Source organism: Rana temporaria, chromosome 2, assembly GCF_905171775.1.
Source record: "Rana temporaria chromosome 2, aRanTem1.1, whole genome shotgun sequence".
NCBI lineage: Eukaryota > Metazoa > Chordata > Amphibia > Anura > Ranidae > Rana > Rana temporaria.
The window spans coordinates 183,162,662-183,190,195 of NC_053490.1; the positions used below are offsets into that span (position 1 = coordinate 183,162,662).

The 27,534-nt window shown below is 43.1% G+C and overlaps 1 protein-coding gene across 3 annotated transcripts in view; it reads right to left on the reverse strand.

Annotated features, from left to right (window-relative positions):
- UGGT2 (UDP-glucose glycoprotein glucosyltransferase 2) overlaps nt 1-27,218 on the reverse strand; it is a 446,216-nt gene extending 418,998 nt beyond the window's left edge. For all 3 annotated transcript variants that reach the window (XM_040336106.1, XM_040336105.1, XM_040336104.1), the window contains exons 1-6: nt 26,938-27,218; nt 21,848-21,930; nt 18,435-18,565; nt 8,235-8,347; nt 7,959-8,133; nt 3,812-3,908 (exon numbers count right to left, since the gene is read on the reverse strand). In XM_040336106.1, the coding sequence (XP_040192040.1) occupies nt 3,812-3,908; nt 7,959-8,133; nt 8,235-8,347; nt 18,435-18,565; nt 21,848-21,930; nt 26,938-27,068 (730 nt within the window). In that variant the 5' untranslated portion in view covers nt 27,069-27,218. The remainder of the gene's footprint in view (nt 1-3,811; nt 3,909-7,958; nt 8,134-8,234; nt 8,348-18,434; nt 18,566-21,847; nt 21,931-26,937) is intronic.
- Between the last annotated feature and the right edge of the window lie 316 nt (nt 27,219-27,534).

Genomic DNA, 27,534 nt, shown 5'->3' on the forward strand with positions numbered 1-27,534 from the left:
CGTCTGCGGCTTCCTTGCGCGGGGTCCGTCCAGCCTTGTGGATATCCGTCTGCGAGTCCATCCGCACCTTGCCCGGGGCTGCAGCAGTGTTTTGTTTTTGGATTTGGCGCCTCTGCCGAGAGGAGCCGGATTTCCTGTGTGCTCAGCTCCTCTCACGTGGCTGCGGGTGGAGCCGAGCGTAGCCAAGTGCGCAGTACACTCGGCTCGGCTCTAGGCTTCGGCGGGCGGAGCTGAGCGCGGCTCGGCTCTAGGCTACGGTGCTCAGAGACAGCGGGGATCGGCGTATATCGCACACCCACGATTTTCCCCTGAAATTGCGCGGTATACGCCGATAAATACGGTATCTAACATGTTTCTGCCTAGTCCTCTCCTGTAAACAGGGAACATAACCCACTTGTCAAGATTTAAGGAGCGGTGTCCGTCAATGGACGATAAGAGAAACTAGCGTTTGTAATGGAGATAGCACATTCGTCACGCTGTAACAGACTAAAAAGCGTGAATCGTCTCTCACCAAACTTTTACTAACACGAATTTAGCAAAAGGAGCCCAAAAGGTGGCGCCATCCGAATGGAACTTCCCCTTTATATCGCCGTCGTACGTCACCGCGCTTTGCTCGAGCATTTTTTTTTCACGATCGTGTGTATGCAAGGCAGGCTTGACAAGAATCACGTAAAGAAAAACTTAGTTTTTTTCCATGACATTAAAAATGGTCGTGTGTACGTGGCATGAGAATATACGTATCCTTTTCTATCCTCCTGCCTTTGGATATGATTTTTTTTTTTTTACTACAGTGGTGTAATTTATAACAGCAACGCGGGAGAGACAGGGAGAAACAGAGAAAAGGAAATGGAGAGAGATTGATTTATATGCACTAGCAAATTTAGATAAAGTGCATACAGAAAGTATTCCCAGTGCTTCACTTTTTTTACATTTTGTTATCTTGTAGGTTTATTCCTAAATTAATTAAATTCATTATTTTTCTCAAAATTCTACAAACAATACCCCATAATGATAACATGAAAGAAGTTTGTCTTTGTTTCCGAAAAAAAAAAAAATATCACACACACACACACACACACACACACACACACACACACACACACACAAGTATTCGCAACCTTTGCCATGACATTCAAAATTAAAGCTCAAGTGTATCCTGTTTCCACTGATCATCCTTGAGATGATTCATCAACTTGATTGAAGTCTATCTGTGGTAAATTCAGTTGATTGGACACGATTTATAAAAAGGCAAACGCCTATCAGAGCACAAACCAAGCCATGAAGTCAAAAGGACTTGTCAGTAGACCTGGACAGGATTGTATCGAGGCACAGATCTGGGGAATGGTACATAAAACGTTTCTGCAGCATTGAAGGTCCCAAAGAGCACAGTGGGTTCAATCATCTGTAAATAGTAGAAGTTTGGAACCACCAGGAGACTTCCTAGAGCGGGTTGCCCAGCCAAACTGAGCGATCAGGGGAGAAGGATCTTAGTCAGGGAGGTGACCAAAAAACCCAATGGTGACTGACAGAGCTCCAGCGTTTCTCTGTGGAGAGAAGAGAACCTTCCAGAAGAACAATTATCTCTGCAGCACTCCACCAATCAGGCCTGTATGGTGCAGTGGCCAGATGGAAGCCACTCCTCAGTAAAAGGCACATGAAAGCCCACCTGGAGTTTGCCAAAAGGCACCTGAAGGACTCTCCGACAATGAGAAACAAAATTCTCTGGTAGGATGAAACAAAGATTGAACTCTTTGGCCTGAATGACAAGCGTTATGTCTGGAGGAAACCAGGCACCCCTCATCACCTGGCCAATACCATCCCTACAATGAAGCATGGTGGTGGCAGCATCGTGCTGTAGGGATGCTTTTCAGCAGCAGGAACTGGGAGACTAGTCAGGATCAATGGAAAGATGAATGCAGCAATGTACAGAGACATGCTTGATGAAAACCTGCTCCAGAGCGCTCTGGACCTCAGACTGGGGCGAAGGGTCATCTTCCAACAGGACAACGCCCCCAGGCACCAAGTCAAGATAACAAAGGAGTAGCTACCGGACAACTCTGTGAATGTCCTTGTGTGGCCCAGCTAGAGCCCAGACTTGAACCCGATTAAACATCTCTGGAGAGATCTGAGAATGGCTGTGCACCAATGCTCGCCATTCAACCTGATGAAGCTTGAGAGGTCCTGCAAAGAAGAATGGGAGAAACTGCCCAAATAGGTGTGGCAAGCTAGTAGCATCATACTCAAAAAGACTTGAGGCTGCAATTGATGCCAAAAGGTGCTTCAACCAAGTATTGAGCAAAGGCTGTGAATACTTATGTATATGGGATTATTTTAATTTTTGATAAATTTGCAAAGATTTCAAACAAACTTCTTTCACGTTGTCATTATGGAGTATTGTTTGTAGAATATTTAGGAAAATAATAAATTTAATCTGTTTTGGAATAAGGCTGTAACATAAAAAATTGGAAAAAGTGAAGCGCTGTCAATACTTTCTATCCTGTATTCATTTTTGATGAAAAGTGAACAAAAGCACATCCCTCTATAGCAGTGGTCGCGAACCTTTCGGACATCACAGACCACTAAACTCTTGATTTTGAATCCCATGGACCACAAACATTAATTTTAAGTGCCTTATACACACACACACACACACACACACACAAACACACACACACACACACAATGCTCCGGCTCTCTGCCCCCTGCATCATGCTGCTGCCTTAAACAGACTCATCATTGGATCTCACCTCATTATCCAGCCATGTGATCCATGCTATGTGATCAGCACTGCGGTTTGAAGTCCCCTCCTTTTTCACTACTCTCAGCACCCCCCGGGTATCTGACAGTATTGACTACGAGCACACATTGAGAACAACACTGGAAACAATACAGGGTAGTATACATCTGCCACAATGTTGAATTGCGGCAGAACCCCTGGGGACCACCAAAATTTTTCTTGTGGTCCACAAACCACTGGTTAGCGATGACTGCTCTATAGTGTGTACTAACCTGAATACAAAGCACCAAGTTTCAGACAATGAGAAACCAAATTTCTCTGGTAGGATGAAACAAAGATTGAACTCTTTGGCCTCTGTAATCGGAGTGAGTATCAGATAACAGACACCTCAGAATCCCTAAAGAAGGCCCACCCAGCAGGTGACTCAGGCCTAGCCAAGTTTTTCTCTATGAGCTTGTTGATTTCTATCAATCAGCTATTCGATTTCACAGAGCTCTGTGCTATACGTCTGCAGTCTGTGTCATGTCAGATCCCCACAACTCCTGCTGCTGTTGTGTAAAATGTGTGTTTTGGAAGGCTGTAGAGAGGACGCAGCAGATAAAAAAAAAAAAAAAAAAAAAAGGTACAACTTGAGGAGGATTTGTTTCATCTCCGTGTATCACCTGAGGCTTGTCACTTCACTGGGTTTACAACCACTTTAAGGTTTAAATACTTTTAAAAAGATGCAGATAATGCAGCATTACTCATTAGAACACTAAACGTGCACCAGGTGGTTATAATGAATGCAGACACTCAAATTCAAGAAGCAGTTTTGGAACAAACCACTATTTCTCCAGAAAGTATAAAAAGGTACAGTTTGTTAAAATCCTTGCAATGCGCATAGATCACCAAGGTTTTATTTCCTCAACAAAAGTGGAGTTACACTTTATGTAACTTACTGAGATGAACTGTAATGTTTACTATGATCGTAGCAAAGTTAGTATACTCGCACATAAAATAATAAATTCAGGTACCATGAACCATAATTACTGAAGTGAGTGTGCAATTAAAAAAAAATTGTTCCAGCTTACATACCTGCAGCTTGAGTATCATCCATTGCTTTATACTCTGTGTCTTTAATAGCAAGTTCTACACCATAGCCGGATAGGTTAATTTTCCTTGAACTTTGCGTCTAGTATTGACAAAAAAAACAAAAAAAAAAAACATGAATTATAATTTTTGTTTTTAATAGAAAATAAACAATACTTAAAACAAGCACTTTAATCTTAAAATGTATAATATAATCTTTAAAAAATATGCAGTTTTTGACAGAAAACAAACAGAAAACAAATCAATAGTGACTTCCAAAAATCATCAATATGTCAAAGTAATTTTCTGTACAGCAGCAACCTCCAAACTGTGGCCCCTTGCTTGCATTTATCTGGCCCTTCATGCACCATTTCTTTCACCGATATGAGGCACGATTTCTGCCACTGACACCAATAATGGTAAGGTAAGATGTAATACTCCCACTGGCCACAGTCTATCCCTCCTACAGTCTGAAGGACAGTAAAGTTTCCCTTTGCTTACAAAGATTGGAGACCCCTGGTCTACAGGACAATCCGATGTTACGATACAGTCCAAGAGACAAAAACCAACAACCCCCTGCATACTTATAGCAGGACTTTAAACACTAACTAGCCTGACTGTCATCTGAATCGGCTAGCTACATATAAAACATGTAAATGGATTTAGCTCCAAAAATAAGACAGTTGAGCACTGTCCATGAAACTTTATTTGTACTCAGTTGCATTCAAAAGCAACAAGCACAACCAAAGGATGCGACACTGGTGAAACAGGACTATAATTACAAAACAGAATGAATCTACATTACATCACACCATGAAGGACATGTCTTAGTTCTTACCACTCAGGAGAGGAAAATCTTTCAACTAAAAACAAAAATTCTATTTGACACAAAAGATAATGCAGATCAACATTTTCATAACCACCATCTCTTTAATCACATACTACAAAACATCCTTTGACTGGATGTGGGAATTTTTAAATACCAAAAACATGTCACACAAATGGTTGCAAAAAAAGTAAATAAAAAAAATTATGCAGTGTGATAAAAATACTTTGTAATCTTTATCACACTGCATAAGCACAACATCTAAAATCGATAACTTATTAGTCTGTTATTATACCCCGTAAAGCACTGTACAGAAGTAAAAGTATGTCAACCTTAATTACCTTATGAGGTATGGTGGAAGTTGTGGATGGGGGGGGGGGCTGGCCTGGCCACTAGGAGGACTGCGTGTTCATTTTTTCTTTTTGTACTGAATCTAGCATCCTACCTCTACAGGTGGCATTATACTCAATCAGCAAGGATCTGACAACTCAGTTACATGGCACAGCAATGCACATAGAGATAAGCATTTACAACACTTACAGGCAGCAGCAAGCCAGAGGGTCGGGTGCTGGGTCCTTCAATGAATGCAGAGAAAAGCATATCCAGGAGGATAATTCTATGTGGTAAATCCTGGACACTACGATATTAAAGTGCTACTAAACAAAGAACTCATTTTTGTCATCATTCATTCACATAAGTCATACACACACACACACACACACACACACACACACATACATACATACATACATACATACATACATACATATATATATATATATATACACACACACATCCCATGTTTGTTGGTGGAAAATCCGGTTAGATTTTCCGACAACAGCCTGCCGTCACACTTTTCCCGTCGGAAAAAACGATCGGGTGTACAAGGCTTAAGGCTTATTTTTACTTTACAGGTATTAGCAATTAGACCCCTTTTACACTGAGGGCGTTTTGCAGGTGCTATAGCGTTAAACATAGCAGCTGCAATCTGCCCCTAAACTGCTGCTCTATTCCCTCCAGTGTGAAAGCCCGAGAGCTGGCAGGGCATCAGAAAAAGTCCTGCAAGCAGCTTCTTTGGAGCGCATTAACAGCGGTGAACTCACCGCTGCCAATGTGTTCCTGCCCATTCAAATCAATGGGCAGTGCTGCGGTACCGCCTGCATTACGCCGCTGTAGCGGCGCATTTCTGGCGGCTTTAACCCTTTCTCGGCCACTAGCGGGGTTAAAAGCGCCCCGCTAGTGGCCAAAATGTGCCGCAAATCAGACGGTAAAACAGCAGCGCGTGAAAGGGGTCTTACATTTGAGATAGTTAATGTTGAGTTATAATAAAACTAAGATTTTTTGTGAGTTTCTTAGCAACTATAATCAAATCAGTATGCTATATCTCGCCCCCAATGCACTTTAACCCTTTTGCTGCCATAGACATAAGGCTTAAAGTGGTTCTAAAGGCAGAAGTTTTTTTTACCTTAATGCAGCAAGATAAAAAAAAAAAAAAAAACTTCTGTGTGCAGCAGCCCCCCTTATACTTACCTAAGCCCTATGCGATTCATCAATATGCATGAGAGCCTCGGTTCTCCAGGCACACTCCCTCCTCATTGGCTGAGACAGCAGTGGGCACCATTGACTCCCACTACTGTCAATCAGAGCTAGTGAGCCAATGAGTAGAGAGGGGGCAGGGCTAAGCACCGTTCTGTGTGTGAATGGACACATAAGAGCAGTGGCTCAGGGGTGAGCCTGCTCGGTTGCCCCATAGAAAGCTGCTTGCTCTGGGGGCACTGGTCAGAAGGGAGGGGCCAGGAGTGCTGGCTGAGGACCTGAGGAGGATTGGGGGCAGCTTTGTGGAGAGCCATTGCACAAAGCAGGCAAGTATAACATGTTTATTTTTTAGTCACTTTAAGTTGACAGCAGTGGGGTATTTACACATACTCTCTGCCATGACCAGGTGTTAGTGGGTAGAACATCATTTGCTGGCCGAGAAAGCAGCTAATTAAGTACGATTTGTGACAAGTTTGATAATCCATTGTGCTAAAATCATGAATCATAAAACTGCAACAACCACAATTTAATTCTCTAGGGTCTCTGCTTTTAGAAAATACATAGTGTTTGGGATTTTAACAAATCTTCACCTCTCACATGCACATCAACATTAGCATTGCACCGATACAGATACTAAGGCATTTGCACTTGTACAAATGCTCCAATATTAAAACAGACACTTTCAGGCTAGGTTCATGTATATGCGATGTAAAATCGTAGCATTTTGTAGTACGGTTCACATGCAGTTGTATAGAAATACCAGTCCCTTTTTGATGCAAGTTTACAGCAGCGGTTTTGGTTCTCTCTGTATATAGAGGGGATCAGGAAAGAAGAGTCTGTCAGTAGCTGCCAGAGCGATGTGTGAAGCTGATAAACAACACACATTAGCAAGGAGTGGTGTTGAGGGATGGATCATGGAAATCACCATCAAATGCCGCTGAAAGACAGACACTACCAGCCAGCAACAGCTCAGCTGATCCACAAAGGGCTTTACCGAAAAAGATAAGCCAGAGAAAGAAGGATGCTGAGGCAGCCGCCAGAACACAAACGCCGCCGGCAGAGGGAGTCTCTCTCTCAAGCGTGTGATTACAAATCGCACCAGACCAAACTTGCACAGGAACCCTTTTCTAAATGCAATGCCATTCACCCGCATCTATCTGAACACCCACAAAAGGAACCCATTCTGTTTTACTTGTCATGCAAAAATCACACTATGAAATCACATCTGAAAACGCACGTGTGAACCAGGGATGCCACAACACTAAAAATAGGTATCAGTGAGTATTGGTAAGGGGAAAGGGAATAGCCGCTCCAGGTGGGAACCCAGATGAATATCCTCCGTTGCAGACATTTCAGGTGCAGGCAATGCACTAAGCAAAGCAGGAACAAAGATGGTCTCTGGACAGCCGCACTCTGAACAAATTGTAGCCTTTTATTGAAAGAAGCACAGCACTTCAAGTCACAGCAAAATAAAACCTGACTGCTGACGTGTTTCGCACTGAAATTAGTGCTTAGTCATAGCTATGACTAAGCACTAGTTTCAGTGAGAAACGCGTCAGCAGTCAGGTTTTATTTTGCTGTGACATGAAGTGCTGTCCTTTCAATAAAAGGCTACAATTTGTTCAGAGTGCGGCTGTCCAGAGACAATCTTTGTTCCTGCTTTAGTGAGTATTGGTACTCATACTTAAAAAAAAATGGCATCAGTGCAACCCTAGTCAACATGTGCACAAATTGCTCTGAAAGCGAAAGGGTTAAATAAAAAAAAAACAAAAAAAAAAAAAACTTACATACCTGTATGTAATGTCTCAGGACATACGTTATCTCCCCACTTTCTGCCTTTTCGATCAAGGTTTTATGAAATGTTGCAAACGCTTTGGTGCCCACTTCAGCATAGAGAATGACTACTGGAGCGGTCTTAGTTAATGAAGGGAACACATGGTCCCCTTTATATAAATAAGGCCTTGGTCTGAAAAAATAAAAACAAATAAGTTACATCATTGTAATTTCTTTCCAACGAATATTAAGTAAACATATTAAAAATATAAGGACATTTTAATTGGCATTCACCTCTCCAGTGCATCCTTCAAAAGTTTCTTAACCTGACTTGCCTTGCAGGTGTGACTTCCATGGATAGAGACAAACGCACCGCAGCCTTCTGGAGGAGGCTCGTCAGCTGCAATCTAGAATGTTAATAATTACATTTAAACAAGAGGCTTTAATTGCATTTCATCTTCAAATGATTGTGTACTTCCTGATTGAAAGCTCACATTTGATTAATTTTGAAGTGTGTTTCAGAGGATAGAACGAAGTGTCAAGGTAAGCATAAACCAACATGTATGTGGTAGTCCAAAAAAAAAAAACATTTTACTGTATGTGTGATTACATCATATCAAAATCTGGTTATAGGTATAAAAGCAATGCAACCTCCTGCTGACTGTGCGAGAACGGTGGGATTTAAACACCCCACTGCCACACAAATGCATCTATAACAGCATGAGGTTGTGTGCCAGGTGCGCTCCCTGCATGCCTGGGGCACACTGACCAAGCTGTCACCAACAGCTCTTAGTCAAAGCTTCAGATCAGGAGCCAGTGGGACATTCTCCCGATTATGTGACCGCTGTAAAAGCAAATCACAGCAGTAACATAACAAAGAAGCCACCCCACCTTCAAGGCATTAGACCCCATACACACCGCAAGATTTTCTCAAGATTTTTGTCTTCAGATTTACCAAAACCATATATTATGGGAGGGCAAACCTTAATGCCTTGTAAACACTTTCATTTTTCGGGTTGTAAAAAAAGTTTTTCAGGCTCTAGAAAAAACAATGTTTTTTTCAACTTCATCATTAAAAGGGCCTTGCCTACACACGATCGTTAAAAGAAAATGCTCTAGCAAAGCGCGGTGACGTACAACACGTACGACGGCACTATAAAGGGGAAGTTCCATTCGGATGATGCCACCCTTTGGGCTGCTTTAGCCGTTTTTGTAAAAGACGATTTGCGCTTTTCTGTCTGTTACAGCGTGATGAATGCGCTTACTCCATTACGAATGGTAGTTTTACTAGAACGAGCCCTCCCGTCTCATAACTTGCTTCTGAGCATGCGCGGGTTTTTCACGTAGTTAAAGCCCACACACGATCATTTTTTACAACCCGAAAAACGACATAGTTTAAAACGTTGTGAAAAAAATAGAGCATGTTCGGAAAAAAAAAATTGCCCGTTTTTCAGAACACGAAAATTTCTCTGAAGCCCACATGATTATTTTAAATTACATTTTTAAAAAAGGTTGTTTTTTACAACCCGAAAATTGATCGTGTGTATGCGGCATAAGAGTTAAAATTTGTATGCAATCAGGTAGGCCCTTGCAATACATGGTTTTGGTAAATCTGAAGACAAAAAAAAAAATCAGCAGAAAATATAATAGTGTGTATGGGGCTTTAAAGTCCTCCTAAAAGGTGCACCAGGAGGTGGAATTTAAGGTGGGATAAAAAGGAGAGAACATGGGTTTTATTTTAAAGGGAAGTGAAAATGACAAATTTAAAAACAATTATTTGTGGTGAATCATACTTGTACATAAAAAAAAAAAAATGATTGGGAAGACTGAAGAGTGGTACAACTCAGATTGGCCTATTTTATCTAAGTGGAGACTATGCCTGTACTGACAAATTACATTTCCCAAAGAATAATAAAATTACATTGGACTTGGTGCTTTAGGAAAGTTTATTTATTTATTGAGAACCTGCTTTCCTCAGTTTATACGAATGGCACCAAAGGGTTAACCATTGTGACCATCCTTCACTGTTGGCCCAAAGATTGAAAATAGAACACTAGTCAAAAAATAGATTAGATAGATAGATAGATAGATAGATAGATAGATAGATAGATAGATAGATAGATAGATAGATAGATAGATAGATAGATAGATAGATAGATAGAATATTTTAAATATATCTCAGCCAATTAAAAAAGAAATGGAAAATAAGTGTTGCAGAGAACTTAAAATGTCACTGGCTCAATTAGGGGTTAGTATTGGAGGGTTAAGCTTAAAAGGACAGGTTAAGGGTAACAACAGAACTCCTGCCAAAATCTAACACAATAAAAAAGAACAGCCTTTTAAATATAAATAGCTTTCACTGCGATTTTCTCCTTTAAAGGGCAATTCCAGTTTTCATTTTTTATTTTTTTTCCCCCTTGATTAATAGGCATTGCAATGCTTCTTTGTAGATAAGCTACCTGTATTGTTTGCAGCCTGTATGGTCCATCAGGTGCAGTACTGTCCCCATCTCTGTGACTGGACACTCTTTACTGTTCTTCCTTAGACACTGTATACCACACTTTGGCTTGTATATGGTATCCCTGTGCAGCCCAGTGCCAGTTCAGTCCCGGACTCCCGAGTAGCACCACTCACATTGCTATGATGTGTTGTGTGGGAACAGCCTCTTGGACCATCAGTCATCTATCTGGCTGTAGGCCAGGAGCACCACACCACTGCGGGTTCCAGACTCTCGAGTAGGGTTGCCCACATTGCTATGATGTGTTGTGTGGGAACAACCTCTTGGACTATTAGTCATCTGCCTGTAAGCCAGGAACACCACCACTGCGGGTTCCAGACTCTCGAGCAGGGCTGCCCACATTGCTATCACTTGGTCTCTGGGACAATAAAGCATCATTCTGTATGCCAAGAGCGTGTGCTGGAGCGCGGCCCCCAGCTGGTAGTATTGGGTTTGTGTAGTCTGTAGCTTTGTCCTCTGCTGTTCGTGCCTGTCATTGTCTATTAGTGGTAATGTTTTCTTTTTTTTGGTGATGGCATAAAGGGGTTGTAAAGGTTTGTTTTTTGTTTTCTAAATAGGTTCCTTTAAGCTAGTGCATTGTTCACTTACCTTTTCCTTCAATTTCCCTTCTAAATGTTTTTTTCTTTGTCTGAATTTCTCACTTCCTGTTTCTCCTCAGTAAACTTCACACCATCATCCGAGCGGTGGAAAGTCAGCCAGAACAGCTTACTGAGGAAGAACAGGAAGTGAGAAATTCAGACAAAGAAAACAAACATTTAGAAGGGAAATCGAAGGAAAAGGTAAGTGAACCAACAATGCACTAGCTTAAATGAACCTATTTAGAAAATAAAAAACGAACCTTTACAACCCCTTTAAAGACACAGTCCAGAGCGTGCACTCAGTACTGACCCCGCCCAACCAGAAAGTCACAACAGTTGCATCATGGTACTTGTAGGAGCGAAGAAGTGAATCAGGGCTGTGGAGTCGGAGTCGAGGAGTCGGGGGAAATTTTGGGTACCTGGAGTCGGAGTCGGCAAACAATGCACAGACTCCGACTCCTACTAAATTTAGATTGGAATAAAAAAAAAAAAGCAAGTTTAAATGTCCCAATTCACAAAAAGTTATAATTAATGACTTCTCTGCTGTAAGAATAAAGACCAATGCATGCAGTGCCTCACGTAACCGCAAAACGAACACGTTAAGTGACCGTGAAGAAGCATGCTTTTCATGTGCTTCACTATATGGCACGCAACGCACAATTAGGAGCTGCAATACTTATACTTTCCATAGTGTTGTGTTCTGCTTTTACAGGGAACGCAGCGTCCATGTGTAACCTAGCCTCTCACTGATAAGGGATTAAATAAATATGTTTTTTGCAGGACTAGAGAGTGAGACACTTGTATAAGTGAAGGGAATGGAGGGCCAATAGTTCAAGACTGAAGCTGTAAACCATTGGAAAAACTGCTGTCATTTAGCTAAGGCTATAAAAACTTGTAAACTCCGATTGTTAGCTTAAACTTTAAACATGACTATGGGATTCTCCTAGGAAAATCATGTTTTAGAATAAAAAAACTTTGTTTTCATTGTGTTTGTCTTTTGCTTAAACTGTACAATACAGTAGACCAGGGGTTTCAAAGTACCGGCCCGCGGGCCATTTGCGGCCCGCGGACCGGTTTTAAATGGCCCGCAGGCAGGGCGTGTCCCGCGGAAGTGTAGATCGAGGTGCATGAAGAGTAGCGCAGGAAGCGTCTGTCATAAGTTCACTTGTCTCTCATGTCACACTGCTACTCCCCGGCGGCCCCTTCTCTCTTCTCATCCATCCCCATTTGCTTGTGACATCATCTGAGATGGACGAGAAGAGAGGGGGGCTGCCGGGGAGTAGCACATCAGGGCACATGGCACATCAGGGTACAGGGCACATGAAACAGCACATCAGGGTACAAAGCCCAGCACATCAGGGCACATGGCACATCAGGGTACAGGGCACATGAAACAGCACATCAGGGTACAAAGCCCAGCACATCAGGGTACATGGGGTACCCTAATGTGCTGGGCTTTGTACCCTGATGTGCTGTTTCATGTGCCCTGTACCCTGATGTGCCATGTGCCCTGTCCTAATGTGCTGTGCCCTGATGTGCCATGTCCTGTACCCTGATGTGCCATGTCCTGATGTGCTGTGCCCTGATGTGCCCCATGTTCCCTGGTGTGCCCCATGTTCCCCGATTGTGCCCTGATATGCTCTCATGTGCCCCATGTGCCCTGGTGTGCTCGTATGTGCCCCATGTGCCCTGATATGCCCCATGTGCCCTGATTGTGCCCCATGTACCCTGATGTGCCATGTGCCCCATGTACCCTTATGTGCCCCATGTACCCTGATGTGCCCCATGTACCCTGATGTGCCCCATGTACCCTGATGTGCCCCATGTACCCTGATGTGCCCCATGTACCCTGATGTGCCCCATGTACCCTGATGTGCCCCATGTACCCTGATGTGCCCCATGTACCCTGATGTGCCCCATGTACCCTGATGTGCTGGGCTTTGTACCCTGATGTGCTGTTTCATGTGCCCCATGTACCCTGATGTGCCCCATGTACCCTGATGTGCCCCATGTACCCTGATGTGCCCCATGTACCCTGATGTGCCCCATGTACCCTGATGTGCCCCATGTACCCTGATGTGCCCCATGTACCCTGATGTGCTGGGCTTTGTACCCTGATGTGCTGGGCTTTGTACCCTGATGTGCTGTTTCATGTGCCCTGTCCTGATGTGCTGTGCCCTGATGTGCCATGTCCTGCGCCATGTGCCCTGTCCTGATATGCCCTGCCCTAATGTGCCGTGCACCCTGATGTGGCCTGTTGTGCTGTACCCCTATGTGCTGTGCTCTGATGTGCTGGGCTTTGTACCCTGATGTGCTGGGCTTTGTACCCTGATGTGCGCTGTGCACTCATGTGTGCTGTGCCCTGATGTGCTGTACCCTGATGGTGAGTGGTCAGTGTGTAGTGTAGTGGTCAGTGTGCAGTGTAGTGGTCAGGGTTAATAATGCGTTCGCTGACACCAGTACGGTTTTTGAAGTTTGAAAGTTTGCATGCGGCCCCCCATGGGATATGGAAACTTGTCTTGTGGCCCTCAGGTAATTTGAGTTTGAGACCCCTGCAGTAGACTGTTGGCTTCCCAGCCAGTAGTCCTGTGGTAGGTTGCGTTTCTTTCCCTCAAGGAATGTATAAAATACATTTGCATATTAATACAGAGGAGTCGGAGTCGGGGAGTCGGAGTCGGAAGTACATAAAACTGAGGAGTCGGAACATTTATCTACCGACTCCACAGCCCTGGAAGTGAACACGCCCACTGTAACTGCAGGTGGGAACCATTATAAGACCGCCCACTTTCAGGCACTCTATATTGCCTCACTAAAACAAACCTTTACAACTAAACTAAAACAGCTGTGAAAAATTAAAAGACGACAAAAGGTTTTATAAGGGCAAAAAGAGAACTAGACCAATTACTTTACTTAGTAAATCCCAAAATTTTGATTTCTAAACTGGAGTTACACTTTAAAAGCGGAGGTTCACCCAAAAATCAACTTTCTGCCAATAGATCCAGCATACTGCTGACATCTGCAGTATGCTTTTTTTCTTTTTGGTACTTATCGTTTTATCAGCGTTGTTATCCGGCTCCGAGCGGGGATTCCTTCGGGGAATAGGCGTTCCTAAGCCAAGCGGATTTGATTGACGGGCTGCTTAAGTGCGTCACGCCTTCCGAAAATACCCGAAGTGACACTCGAGTGTTTACGGCGCTTGCGCCTGCCGTGTAGAGCTGACTGCGCAGGCGCGTGACGCGCTTTAGCTGCCCCTCAATCAACTCTGCTTGGCTTAGGAACGCCTATTCCCCGCAGAAATCCCCGCTCGGAGCCGGATAACATAGGCTGATAAAACGATAAGTACCAAAAAAAAAAAGCATACTGCAGATGTCAGCAGTATGCTGGATCTATTGTCAGAAAGTTGATTTTTGGGTGAACCCCCGCTTTAAGCCTGGGACTCCCTGCAGTACATTTGTTGTACTCAGTAGGTATAGAATGTTTCCGTGACAGGGGTTATTATAATATACATTTCATAATATATGTCTGAAAGTTGTATTAATGCTTTTCAATGTCTCCATTAATGATTCTCAAGAAAAATGATAAGATAAGAATAATGAAGAAAGAGGCCCAGCTATACCAGCTCACCTTTATGGGATGTTACCAAGGAACAGCGAGTTGATATATCATACATGTTTTGCCCAGAATTAATTACACCAGTCTATTCCTAGATGCTTTCCCTTAATATTGATCAAAGCTACAGCTTCCCAGCTCGGTGCAATAAAGGTTTATGTTTCATAACAGATTAATTTTTGCTGGAATATGTGCATCCAAATATTTAATAAAAAGGGTTACAACATTCAATCACAAAGGCACAATAAAACTTAAAGAGTATGGAAGAACATTTGGTCATATTTATGATGTAGTATTGCACTATAAAACATTCAACATCTCAAGCAAGTAACAATTGTGTGTGTAATTTTTTTTAAAACATATATCCGAAACAGCTGAAGATCTCAACTGTAATTTGATATTTTTTATTTCCTTGGATCTTTACTTTTACACTTGATGCCATCTTCTCAGAACAGGCCTATGAAGGTGACCATACAGCCTGCAAGCTGATTGTAAAATCTTCCTCAGATCTACCACAACAACAATGCCAGCATCAATCTTCAAAATGTAACAACTACCTCTCCGGCTACCCAGGTCATCCTCAATTTGGAGCTGCCATCAGCAGGGTTGTCAAGTATCCACTATTTTACAGACAGTAAGGAAAGGTTAATGCCGTCAGGATTTTATTGCTCACTGGGACAGAAAATTGACATCTAAATAAGTGGTCATCACTTGATTATAACGGGGGCTTCCAGTATGGCCCCTGACACTTGCCAAGGGCCGCACAGAAGCTTTGTGTATTGGAGGTACCTTGCATTGTATACAGCCGATTCAAAATGAATGTCTTGTAATGTAAATGTAAAATTTCTTCAGCAGCATTCTGAAAAAAAAGCTGTTTTATGCTTAGTCAGCAATGGCAAATACTTAGTCAGTCATCCACTTCAACTAACAAGGTGTGTTTTAACAATCTCTTACAATCAAATCCTGTGAGGAGAGCGTGGTTGGCTGCACTGTGTGTGTAAATGGATGCACACAGCATGGCTCGGAATTAAACCCGCATGAGTACCTCCATAGCTAAAGACTTGCTATGGAGGTACTCATAGAAAAGGTGGAGCCAGGAGCACTGGTGGGGTACCCCTAAAGAGGAGGATCAGGGCTGTTCTGCGCAAAACCACTGCACAGAGCAAGTAAGTATGACAAGTTTATTATTTTAGAAAAATGTAAATGAAACTTTTACAATCATTTATTTTCAAACAATCATTGGAATACTGTGCATCAATCAAGATGTAACACGTCCATGACCCAAAAAATAAATAAATAAAAAAAAAAAAACAACTACACATCTGTAGGCTGAGAGTTTGAAGCTAAAAGTTGCTGCTTAAAGTTATTTGATATTCAAGGAGGCAACATAAAAGTACAGTGTGTGTTTCCTTGCTACAACGTTGGCGTTTGTTACCCCAGCATTTCATATTCCTGATATGTGCCTGTTGTACAATCTACTTGTATGAAAAGTATCCTGTTTTCTCTTTGTATTGCTTCCTTTGTGGGAAATCCCTGGAATTCCTGCCTGTCCCTCTCCTTTCCTACTTGCAACGAACCACGCCATGCAGGAGAGCACAGCATGGACAGTTCTCCACCTATGCTGGGAACTCAGCCTGCTCTCCTCCAATGTTTAGACTTGTTCTGACGCACCCTCCTGCACAGCTATTCACTGGGAAGCTCAATGGGCTTCTGCTTCGCCCCCCCCCCCCCCAACCCAGCTCTTATGCAGCTGAAATCAGAGGGAATGAGATTATTATTTTTTTGTGAAAGTATTTATAATGTTTTTGTCATATCTATACACAAAGGTTTTCCCTTCCATTTCTATTTTAACCACTTCAACACAGGGCATTTTCACCCCCTTCCTGCCCAGACCAATTTTTAGTTTTCAGCACTGTCACAATTTGAATGACAATTGTGTGGTCATGCAACACTGTACCCAAATAAAATCTTTATGGGTTTCCCCCTCCCACAAATAGAGCTTTAGTTTGGTGGTATTTGATCACCTCTGCTGGGTTTTTTTTTTTGCGCTATAAACAAAAGAGCGTCAAAAAAAAAAAAAAAAAAAAAAAACAAACACAATATTTTTTTACTTTTTGATTTAATAAATATCACAATTTATTTATTCTTATACATATTTTTGGTTAAAAAAAAATAAGAGAAATCGCAATAAGCGTATATTTATTGCTTTGCGCAAAAGTTATAGCGTCTACAAAATAGTGGATAATTTGTGGCATTTTTTATTTCTATTTTGTTACTAGTAATGGCGGCGATCGGATTTTTTTATTGTGACGGACATATCGGACACTTTTGACACGTTTTTGGTACCATTCACATTTATACAGCGTTTAGCGCTATAAAACTGCACTGATTACTGTGCAAGTGTGACTGGCAGAGAAGGGGCTAACACTAGGGGGCGACCAAGGGGTTAAATATGTTCCCTAGGGAGTGATTCTAACTGTAGGGAGGGGACTCACAAGGAGAGGAGACCGATCTGTGTTCCTCTGTACTGGGAACACACCATCAGTCTCCTCTCACCTGACAGGATGTGGACTGTGTGTTTACACACACAGATCCACTGTCCTGTTGTGAAAATGGGCAATCGCGGGTGACCGGCAGCCATCTCGGCCGCCAGGCACGTGCTCCGGGTCCTGAACGATGCGGCGGGCCTAGCCAACCGGGAAGTCATATGACGTCTACTGACTCGGTAAGGAACAGGTTAAAATGAATGTGTTGTTTTACAAAGTGATCAATTACAATGACTTTAAAGCAGAACTTTACTCTCTCATTCAACATTAACTATTTTTTTCCCTTCACATTTCTTCCTGGTTTCTGCCCTAGGCCAAAAATTATGTCTTACATTCCAGAATTGTTTATTGGCATTTTTCTTCTTTTATCCGGAGGAGGAGGGGGTTTTCTCAACAAAACACCCTCTACTCCCTGCATGCCTGAGCTAAGGGCAGACGGCGGCCAAGAAGGTAATGCTACATGAATCACCTGCACTTCATCAAGATGGCTACAACTAGAAATGCTAGGAGGTGTTTTTCAAAGCAACAAAATAAAAGCACAGGTGGATGAAGGAGTTTGCTTTGAAAAAAAAAAAAAAAAAAAATTAAATAGCATTTTCAGTTTTTGGTGCTCAGATACAGTTTAGTTGCCCTTAAGATTGTCAAAAGTCATTACTTTAAAAAATAAAAATAAATCAGGTATCTTGAAACGGCTGATATGTAAACAGGTCTCTGGTGTGCAGCAAAGAGGCAAGTAGTCTGTAGTCATTCAAAGATTTACTTAATACTTGAATACTCAACAACACTGAACCGTAGTACCAGGCTACACCATTCCAATGACACATCTTGGTGAAGTACAATGCATACAGCTACAGGACAATACAGGCTAATAAAAAGAACAGGCATAGGACAAGGACAGTGTAATCCAGAATAATAAAATAAACAGAAAGACTGCTATAAAAAAAAAAAACGCAAAAAAGAAATAGGGGATAAAAACAAAATGGATACACAATACATAGAAAACAATGATGAAATTATGAAAGATCAAAAAAAAAAAAAAAAAAAAAAAAAAAGGCATAGAAAAATAAGTGGTAAGAAAAAGGACTAAAAAATAAAAAATAAATGAAAGCGCTTATATGAATAAATCATACAATTACTAGAAAGACCAATCTAATGTAAATGTTAAAAAAAATAGAAGCATATATGAATAGTCTTCTACTGTAAAATCAAGCATTACTAGTAGTAGAATAAAGATGACAGATACCTGTTGGAACATCTGAACAGTGGGAGAGTATGCCCTTAAAGAAAAGGCAAATTTCATCAGGGTGAGCTGAAGGTCTGATAGAAACTGGCCAGCTTTCTTTAGTATTAGACTGTAGTAGGAGTACTCAGAGTCTGAAATATAAAAATACAATTAAAAATGTTAACCTGTATACATTAAAGTGCAATTCAAACCCCCCAGAAATGCTAAAAAAATATAAAAGTATCAAGTATCTACAGCAGTGGTCATCAACCCTGTCCTCAGGGCCCACTAACAGGCCAGGTTTGCAAGATAACTGAAATACATCACAGGTGATATAATTTTCTGCTCAGTGATTGCAGTATTCTAGTCTGCATCTCCCCAAGGTAATACAGAAAACCTGGCCTGTTAGTGGGCCCTGAGGCCCAGATTCAGGTAGCCTTGCGCTTTTTTTACGTAGGCACAGGGCACCGGTTTTTGCCCTGCGCCCCCTGCGAATTTTCTGCGCTACACGCGATTTACGGAGCAGTAGCTCCGTAAATTGTGTGGGCTCTCCGGCAAAATGCCTGGCGTAAGCGCGCGCAATTTAAATGATCCCGTAGGGGGCGGGAATCATTTAAATTAGGCACGTTCCCGCGCCGAGCGTAGGGCGCATGCTCCGTCGGGAAACTTTCCCGACGTGCATTGTGGTAAATGACGTCGCAAGGACGTCATTTGCTTCAAAGTGAACGTGAATGGCGTCCAGCACCATTCACGATTCACTTACGCAAACAACGTAAATTTCAAATTTCGCGACGCGGGAACGACGGGTATACTTTAGCATTGGCTGCCCCTGCTATTAGAAGGGGCAGCTTTACGCAAAAACCGACGTACGCAACAAACTGCGTACGCAGGGCTCAGAGCCCTATGCCACGCATATCTTAGGCTGCAGTCGGCGTAACGAGCTCTCTGAATCAGGAGAAGTCGTTACGCCAGCGCAAGTAAGCAATTGCGCTGCGTAACTATGGTTACGCAGACGCAATTGCTTCTTGAATCTGGGCCAGGGTAGATAACCACTGATCTACAGCATATCTATCAGCCCCTAACCTCTACACCTTTAGGAGATCCCTGAAAACTCACTTATTCAGGGAAGCCTATCCAACACCCACCTAACAACTGTCCCTGAGCCACCCCCATCAAATCATTCTTTGCAGCTATTACCTTTTGTACCACCACCCCTCCCTTTAGAATGTAAGCTCTACGAGCAGGGCCCTCCTGTATTGAACTGTACTGTAATTGTGCTGTTCCCCCTATACATTGTAAAGCACTGCGTAAACTGTTGGCGCTATTTAAATTGTGTATAATAATATCTATATCAAAGAACAAAAAAAAAAAAAAAATTATATATTGCAGCTTACCAGTCCCTGAAGTGACACAAAACACTGGTTATAAAACAAAAAGTAGTGCAGTACTTAATAGCAAAAAATCTCTGGTCAAGAAGGGGGCAAAACCTTCCGGAGCGCAAGTGGTTTACTGCTCAAGGGCCGCCTCACGCCGATATACGTTTGCAGAGCGGCACGGCTGGGCATAAGCACATACAGGTACATTGCCCTTTAAGAGCCCAGCCGTGGGTCGCGCTTGCTTGCGGTGGCGCGCTCGCGACCCGCACCTGAGCCCCGTGACCACGCCCGCGGGACCCGATCGATGCCGGTGTCCCGCGATCGGGTCACAGAGCTTAAAGGAGTTCTCTGACCTAAAACTTTTAACCCCCGCTGTGCCCGGGCTGTAAAACTATACAAAATAAACTTTCACTTACCTGCCTACGATCCCCCGTTGTTCCGATATCGCCGTCCCGTTCTACGGTCCCGGTCTCTTCCACTTCCTGCGGGTCGGTGACTCACAGTGCGCTCAGCCTATCAGCGGCCGCAACGGGACATTGCTGCGGCCGCTGATAGGCTGAGCGCACTGTGAGTCACCGACCCGCAGGAAGTGGAAGAGACCGGGACGGCGATATCGGAACAACGGGGGATCGTAGGCAGGTAAGTGAAAGTTTATTTTGTATAGTTTTACAGCCCGGGCACAGCGGGGGTTAAAAGTTTTAGGTCAGAGAACTCCTTTAAGAACCGGGAGGAGGTAAGTGTAAACAAACCTCTCCCTGTGCTTCCTAGTGTGCCTGTCACTGATAGTCTGTTCATTGTCATAGGGAACAATGATCAGTGATGTCACACACCAAGCCACGCCCCCACACAGTAAGAAACACACAATATGTCACACTTAACCCCTTGAGTGCCCTTACAGGTTAACCCCTTCACCTGCCAGTGTCATTTTTACAGTAACCAGTGCATTTTTATAGCACTGGTCGCTGTAAAAATGACAATGGTCCCAAAAATGTGTCAAAAGCGTCTGCCATAATGTCGCAGTCACGATACAAATTGCTGATCACCACCATTACTAGTAAAAAAATATATATTAATAAAAATGCCATAAAACTATCCCCTATTTTGTAAACGCTATAAATTTTGTGCAAACCGATCAATAAACGTTTGCGATTTTTTTTACCAAAGATATGTAGGAGAATAAACTGGGCTAAACTGAGGAAAAAAAAAATGTATTTAAAAAATAAAATTGGCTATTATAGCAAAAATTAAAAAAAATATTGCATTTCTTTTCAAAATTGTCGCTCTATTTTTGTTTATGGCGCAAAAAATAAACCGCAGAGGTGATCAACTACCACCAAAAGAAAGCTTTATTTGTGAAAAAAAAAAAAAGGGAGCCACGTCGCAACGACCGCGCAATTATCAGTTAAAGTGACGCAGGGCCGAATCGCAAAAAGAGGCCTGGTCCTTTAGCTGCAAAATGGTCGGGGCTTAAAGCGGAGGTTCACCCAAAAAAAAAAAAAAAATTGTTTAACATTACATTCAGTCGAGTTGTCAGAATGACAATCGGCTGTTTTGTTTTTTTTTTATCCCCGTACATACCGTATTTTCACCGCCGCTTCCGGGTATATCTTCTGGGCGTTCCTAATTGATTGACAGGATTCTGACCGTCGCATACTGCGCGTCACGAGTTGCCGAAAGAAGGCGAACGCCGGTGCGCAGGCACAGTATAGAGCCGCGCCGACGTTCGGCAACTCGTGACGCGCTGCATGCGACGGTCGGAAGCCTGTCAATCAATTTGGAACGCCCAGTCCCGCAGAAGACATACCCGGAAGCGGCGGTGAAAATACGTTATGTACGGGGATAAAAAAAAAAAAAAAAAAAACAGCCGATTGTCATTCTGACAACTCGGCTGAATGTAATGTAATGTAATGTAATGTAATTTTTTTGGGGGTGAACCCCCGCTTTAAGTGGTTAAAACCCTCACCAATAAGGCTTTGGTACAAGTGGGCAAATAAGCAGATGTCAGCAAGATTGAAAACAAATATTTACTCCTAATAAGCTGCTGACTATTTCAGTTACCTTTGTTTTTATAAATATTCATCTCTTGCACCGTTCCCAAAAACTGCCAAAACTTCTCATTTCCTTCCTCTGCAATAAATTCACTGAGGAAAAAAAGAAAAAGGAAACATTTTGATAAGTCATGAAACATTATACCATACGGTTTAGAAACACAGGGTTTTATTAAAATTTGACATAACCCCTAAAACATAAATGAAACAATCACTAAACAAAAACAGCCTGTAATGAGCTAAGCAAAGATTATTCTGTCATCTCAACACTGCCTGTCAGATTGGGTTGATGGAATAAAAGATGGGAGTTATGTGATGAATTAGTAAATGCTGAGGGCTGACGTGCTTTACACAAACAAATTAATACAGAGAACAACTATCGCTGTGTATTGTTTCTGTTCTATGGTGGCTTGACAAGTAACATACACTGCAAATGGATTTGGATTCACACAACGCTTTCTGATCTTCTAAAACTGCCTGTTATTTTTCACGCTCGATAATACCGATTTCATCGCGATATAGCGAACAGAGTATCAGATTTACAAAGAGAGCAAGAATTTACAGACATCTAAAAAGGAAGGAATTTTCCATCTGCCTCTTGGCTACTAGCCAGTAATAAATCTGAAGCAGGGTAGATGCCTGGAGCCCAGAGGCGTTGCTAAGGGGGTGCGGTCCGCACCGGGTGACACCCGCTAGAGGGGTGACACCATCCCGTTTTTTTTTTTTAGCCGACATGCCCAGCCTGCCCTGTGCAATCCCAGCCTTCCATGTAACACCCCAGCCTGCCCAGTGCCACCCCAAACTTTCTCATGCCACCCCAACTTGCCCTGTGCCACCCTAACTTGCCCTATGCCACCCCAACCTGCCCAATGCCATCCTAACTTGCCCTGTACCACCCCACCCTTTCCCATGCCATCCCAACTTGCCCTATGCCACCCTAACTTGCATTATACCACCCCAACCTGCCCTGTACCACCCTAACTTGCCCTATACCACCCCAACCTGCCCTATGCAACCCTAACTTGCCCTATACCACCGCAAACTACCCTATATCACCCCAACATGCCCAATACCACCTTAACCTGTCCTATACCACCCCACTACACCAACCTGCCACTATACCACTCTATACTACCCTAACCTGCCACTATACTGCCCTATACTATCATTTACAGGGGCTGGTTTGGGGTGCGCCCCGTGCCAGTGCGCTGCCTGCTTGGTGCTGGGCAGCCTACACAGAGGGGGGGTGACACCATGTTTTACCGCACCGGGTGACACCAACCCTAGTGACGCCACTGCTGGAGCCCCATCACTTATCTTTAGGCCACAAACCATGGCCAGTTACCTGCGGCCACCAGATTCCAGGGGCAAAAAAAAAAAAAAATCAACAGAGTCTTGAGGCTGGAATGACTGGCATTTGATTAGCAGCAGCCACTCAAGTCTATTTAGACTATGACGGGCTGACAGTAAGTTCACGTGCCCTGGTTATTCCAACCACTGGAATCTGGAGGCCATATTAGGCCTCACAAGTCTGTAGGGGTCCTGTGTGTCCTGGTTCATTCACAGTTTCAATGAAATGGACCAAAAGACACATAGGAACCCCTTCCAAATTCGCACTGGAGCCACATTGGAGATAGAGATGTCGGTCACAATCCCCTGCTATGCAAATTGAATGTGGTGCTCCTGCTTCCAATTCACAATATACTGTGAACCCAGCCTAAAATACGTTTTAGCATGTGGGCAGTGTGAACAAGCCCTAAGGGTTTCCTTTAACTGTGCAACAGTGCATACACACGCGATTCTGCTTTTCCGGATAGGGAACACGCGCACCGGCTGTGCTGTGTTTAGTGACAGCACAAGCCAATCAGCAGGTGCCGGCCAATGGATGAATGCCAGCACCTGCTAAGTGGCAAGGAGGAAGACAGGACAAGGCTCTGTGTATGTAAACAACACAGAGCTCTTTTCTGTCAGCGGGCATGTGCCGGTTTTCGTTTCCCTGCCAAGCAAGGCATAAAAACCAGCACATCCCTTTGTGAAAGCCCCTCACAGTACACACAGACTGGTTAAGCACACATTTAGCCCTTCGATCGCCCTAGATGTTTAACCTCTTTCCAGCTAGTGTCATATTTTTAGCACTGATCACTGCATTAGTGTCACTGGTTCCAACAAAGTGTCAGATTGCCTGCCATAAGTCACTGATTGGTTTCATTACCAGTATAAAAATAAAGATTCCAGTATATATACTGGGGATCTCCAAACTACGGCCCGCCAGCTGTTGCGGAACTACATGTCCCATGAGGCATTGTAAAACTCTGACAGACATGATTAGGCATGATGGGAATTGTAGTTCCTGAACAACTGAAGGACCATAGTTTGTATGAACACATTTGACATTTTTTTTTTTTTATTGCATATGTTTTATAGCAGGAAGTAAACAAAAAAATTTTTCCCCAAAATGTTTAGTATTTTTTTGTTTATGGCACAAAAAAAAAAAACCCAGAGGTAATTAAATACCACCAAAAGAATGCTCAAAGAATGCTTTGTGGGGAAAAATTATATAAAATGTATGTACAGTGGTGAATGATTGTGTAATGCACTGCTGTATAGCAAAAAATGGCCTGGTCAAACAGGGGATGTAAATCTTCCAGAGGTCAAGTGGTTAAAACATAGTTAAACCCAAGAACTAAAATCTATTAAAATTACAGTTTACCTGTCCTTAGAGGTGGCGGCTGCATTAGTTTTTTTTTTTCAGGCTAAGAACATTTTCAAGAACTACAGAGAATACCTGTTGATCCTTCCAGAAATGCAATATCCTTGTCACCTGCTGCGCACTGAACTGAAATCACAAACAATGTTATCTTACTTCCTGGCTACCTTCTGTAAACTACAAATTACCCTACCCCCCCCCATGTAATAGAGACAAGGACAGGGGGAGGTTTTTGTAGTCCAAACAAGGAGAGCAGCCTAGGATGACAACACTTCTATTGTACAGTAAATGAATGTGACTTGACACACACTAAAAAAAAAAAAAAAACATGGGGGCCTCCATCCCTGATTTGGTAGATAGGGGAGAAGGGTTTGTGGGACTTTATATGAGGGAACGCCATATCAAGAGAATAATAGCATAAACATGAAGTTACAGTACATGATTTATTTTTTACAATCTTGAATACATATCAGATATTTTGTATTAAATAGATAGGTAGTCACAAGACTTGCTCTAAATATGCTGCTCATAGCATACAATACAAATAAAAAAATAGACATGGCAGATATACATAATAAAATAAATCAATTGAAGAATATACCGTATTTATCGGCGTATACCGCGCACTTTTTTGCCCTGAAAATCAGGGCAAAATCGTGGGTGCGCGATATACGCCGATACTCGCTTTCCCGCGCCGAGTTTGAATCCTGCGCCGGCATATACCGAGCGCAGTACACTCGTGCAGGCTCGGCTACTCTCGCGCTCACGTCCTGGATGTACAGGACGTGAGCGCGAGAGTAGCCGAGCCTGCCCGACTATACACGAGTGTACTGCGCTCGGTATATGCCGGCGCAGTATTCAAACTCGGCGCGGGAAACCGGGGATCGAGCGGGGAGGACGCCGCAGAAGGACACCGGACCCGACAAAGAGGACACCCGAAGCCGCAGACCCGACGATGGACGCTGCGCAAGACACCAAAACTGTAAGTACTAAAATGTTTTTTTACAGGAATGTCGGGTCCACTTTAGGGGTGCGCGCTATACGCCGGAGCGCACAATACCCCGATAAATACGGTATGTAATAGAGACAGGTAACATATGTTCTTCAATTGATTTAGTTTATCATGTATATCTGCCATGTCTATTTTCTATTTGTATTGCATGCCATTTAATACAAAATATCTGATATGTATTCAAGATTGTAATAAATAAATCATGTACTGTAACTTCATTTGTATGTTATTTTTCTCTCTTGACATGGCGTTCCCTCTTCTACTCTACAGTGTTATCATGCTAGGACAAGAACTGTATTACTGGGCAGGATCACCTGGTGAAAACAAAGGAAAGAAACCTAAAAAAAAAAACTAATGCAGCTGCCTCCTTTAAGGAGTGGTAAACTACAATATATCTTACATTTTTCTTTGGAAGCTATTTAAAGTCATAGTAAACCCTCAGCATTTTTTTATTTTAACACATTGAGCACAATAGAATAAACATTCCCCAGTAAACTATTTGTTCTTAGCTTAGCAGCTTACAACTGTCAAGGCTGCTGGCTCCCTGAACTTCCAGTCTTCACAAGAATGTATTAACAGTGGACGGGGCATTTTGGATCCAGTCTGTTACCTTGAAGAAGAGAGGAGCAAGGGAGTGTCTTGTAGGGTTGCCACATCATCCCTTTAATCCAGGACACATGAATTACACAGGTTCTGAGGCCGATTTAATCCAGATAAGGCACCGAGTTGAATTACCACCTTAATCAGCCACAGAACCTGTGTAATTAATGTGCATCCTGGATTAAAGGGATGATGTGGCAACCCTAGTTGTTTTACCATCCTAGGCTATGGATGTGTGTTTCTATTGATGCACGCAGTGTATGAAGACACGACCCCAGTCCCTGCATTCAGTGGTGGCTCCATTAGATGCTGCCAGAGAAAGGAGCCACTCTGAACCAGGAAACCTGGGATGGTGGTCATGGCACCAACGTAAACAAGAACATAGGCGAGGATTAAAGATGAAAAGATCAAGAATCTGCATACTCAATAAATGATGAAATCCGCTGGTGACAATGCTGAGGGGATAATATGTCTTTAGAATCATCAATGGATAATACACAACACTCTCTGCCCATGGAAGTATTGTATCAGGATTATCCATCATCTGCAAAGAGTATACAATCCAATATCAATACACCCCATAATCTGCACACCCCCCATGTCAGTATCCCAGATCCCACAACACTGGAGGGATCCCATGAGCCATAGGGAGCCATAAGAATGACAATACCAGAGAGCACTAATAATACCTGAGAGCACTAATAATACCAGAGAGCAATGATAATACCAGAGAGCAATGATAATACCAGAGAGCACTACTTCTAGGCAGACCATACCACACCTGGCCTCCAGCAATAGCGGGCTCTCTGGCCACTTGGCAGACAAGCTTGCTGTGACTCCTTTGGCTGCTGTCTGGGCAATGATAGAGGAGAGGGCACAGGAGAAGAGGAGAGCGCTGTACAGTGCAGCCATGGCAGCCACACTTATTATGTTCTACGTCCGTACACTACAGCCCAGCCAGCCTTCTTCCCTCCCCGGTACACAGCACTCCGATACACAGGATATACACAGCATCCAGCCGCTTCCGGGAACCCCAACAGCTAGGTAAGACCCTCGCTGCTTGACGTCACATCGCTATCTGCTATTGGCTGAGAGGAGCCGCTATCCTCGGTTCTGCCACCAATCACAGAGCGGCAGCTGTCAGCTTCCAAAGGCTGTTTAGTCGTGTTGGTGCGGTGGAGGATTGGGACACGTGGATCCCGGGGGATGCCGATGTTCTCTGTACTGTACTATAGATAATAGAGGGATCCTATCACCTCCGTCCATAGATTATAGAGGGATTCTATCACCTCCGTCCATAGATTATAGAGGGCTTCTATCTCCTCCCTCCATAGATTATAGAGGGATTCTATCACCCCCTTCCATAGATTATAGAGGG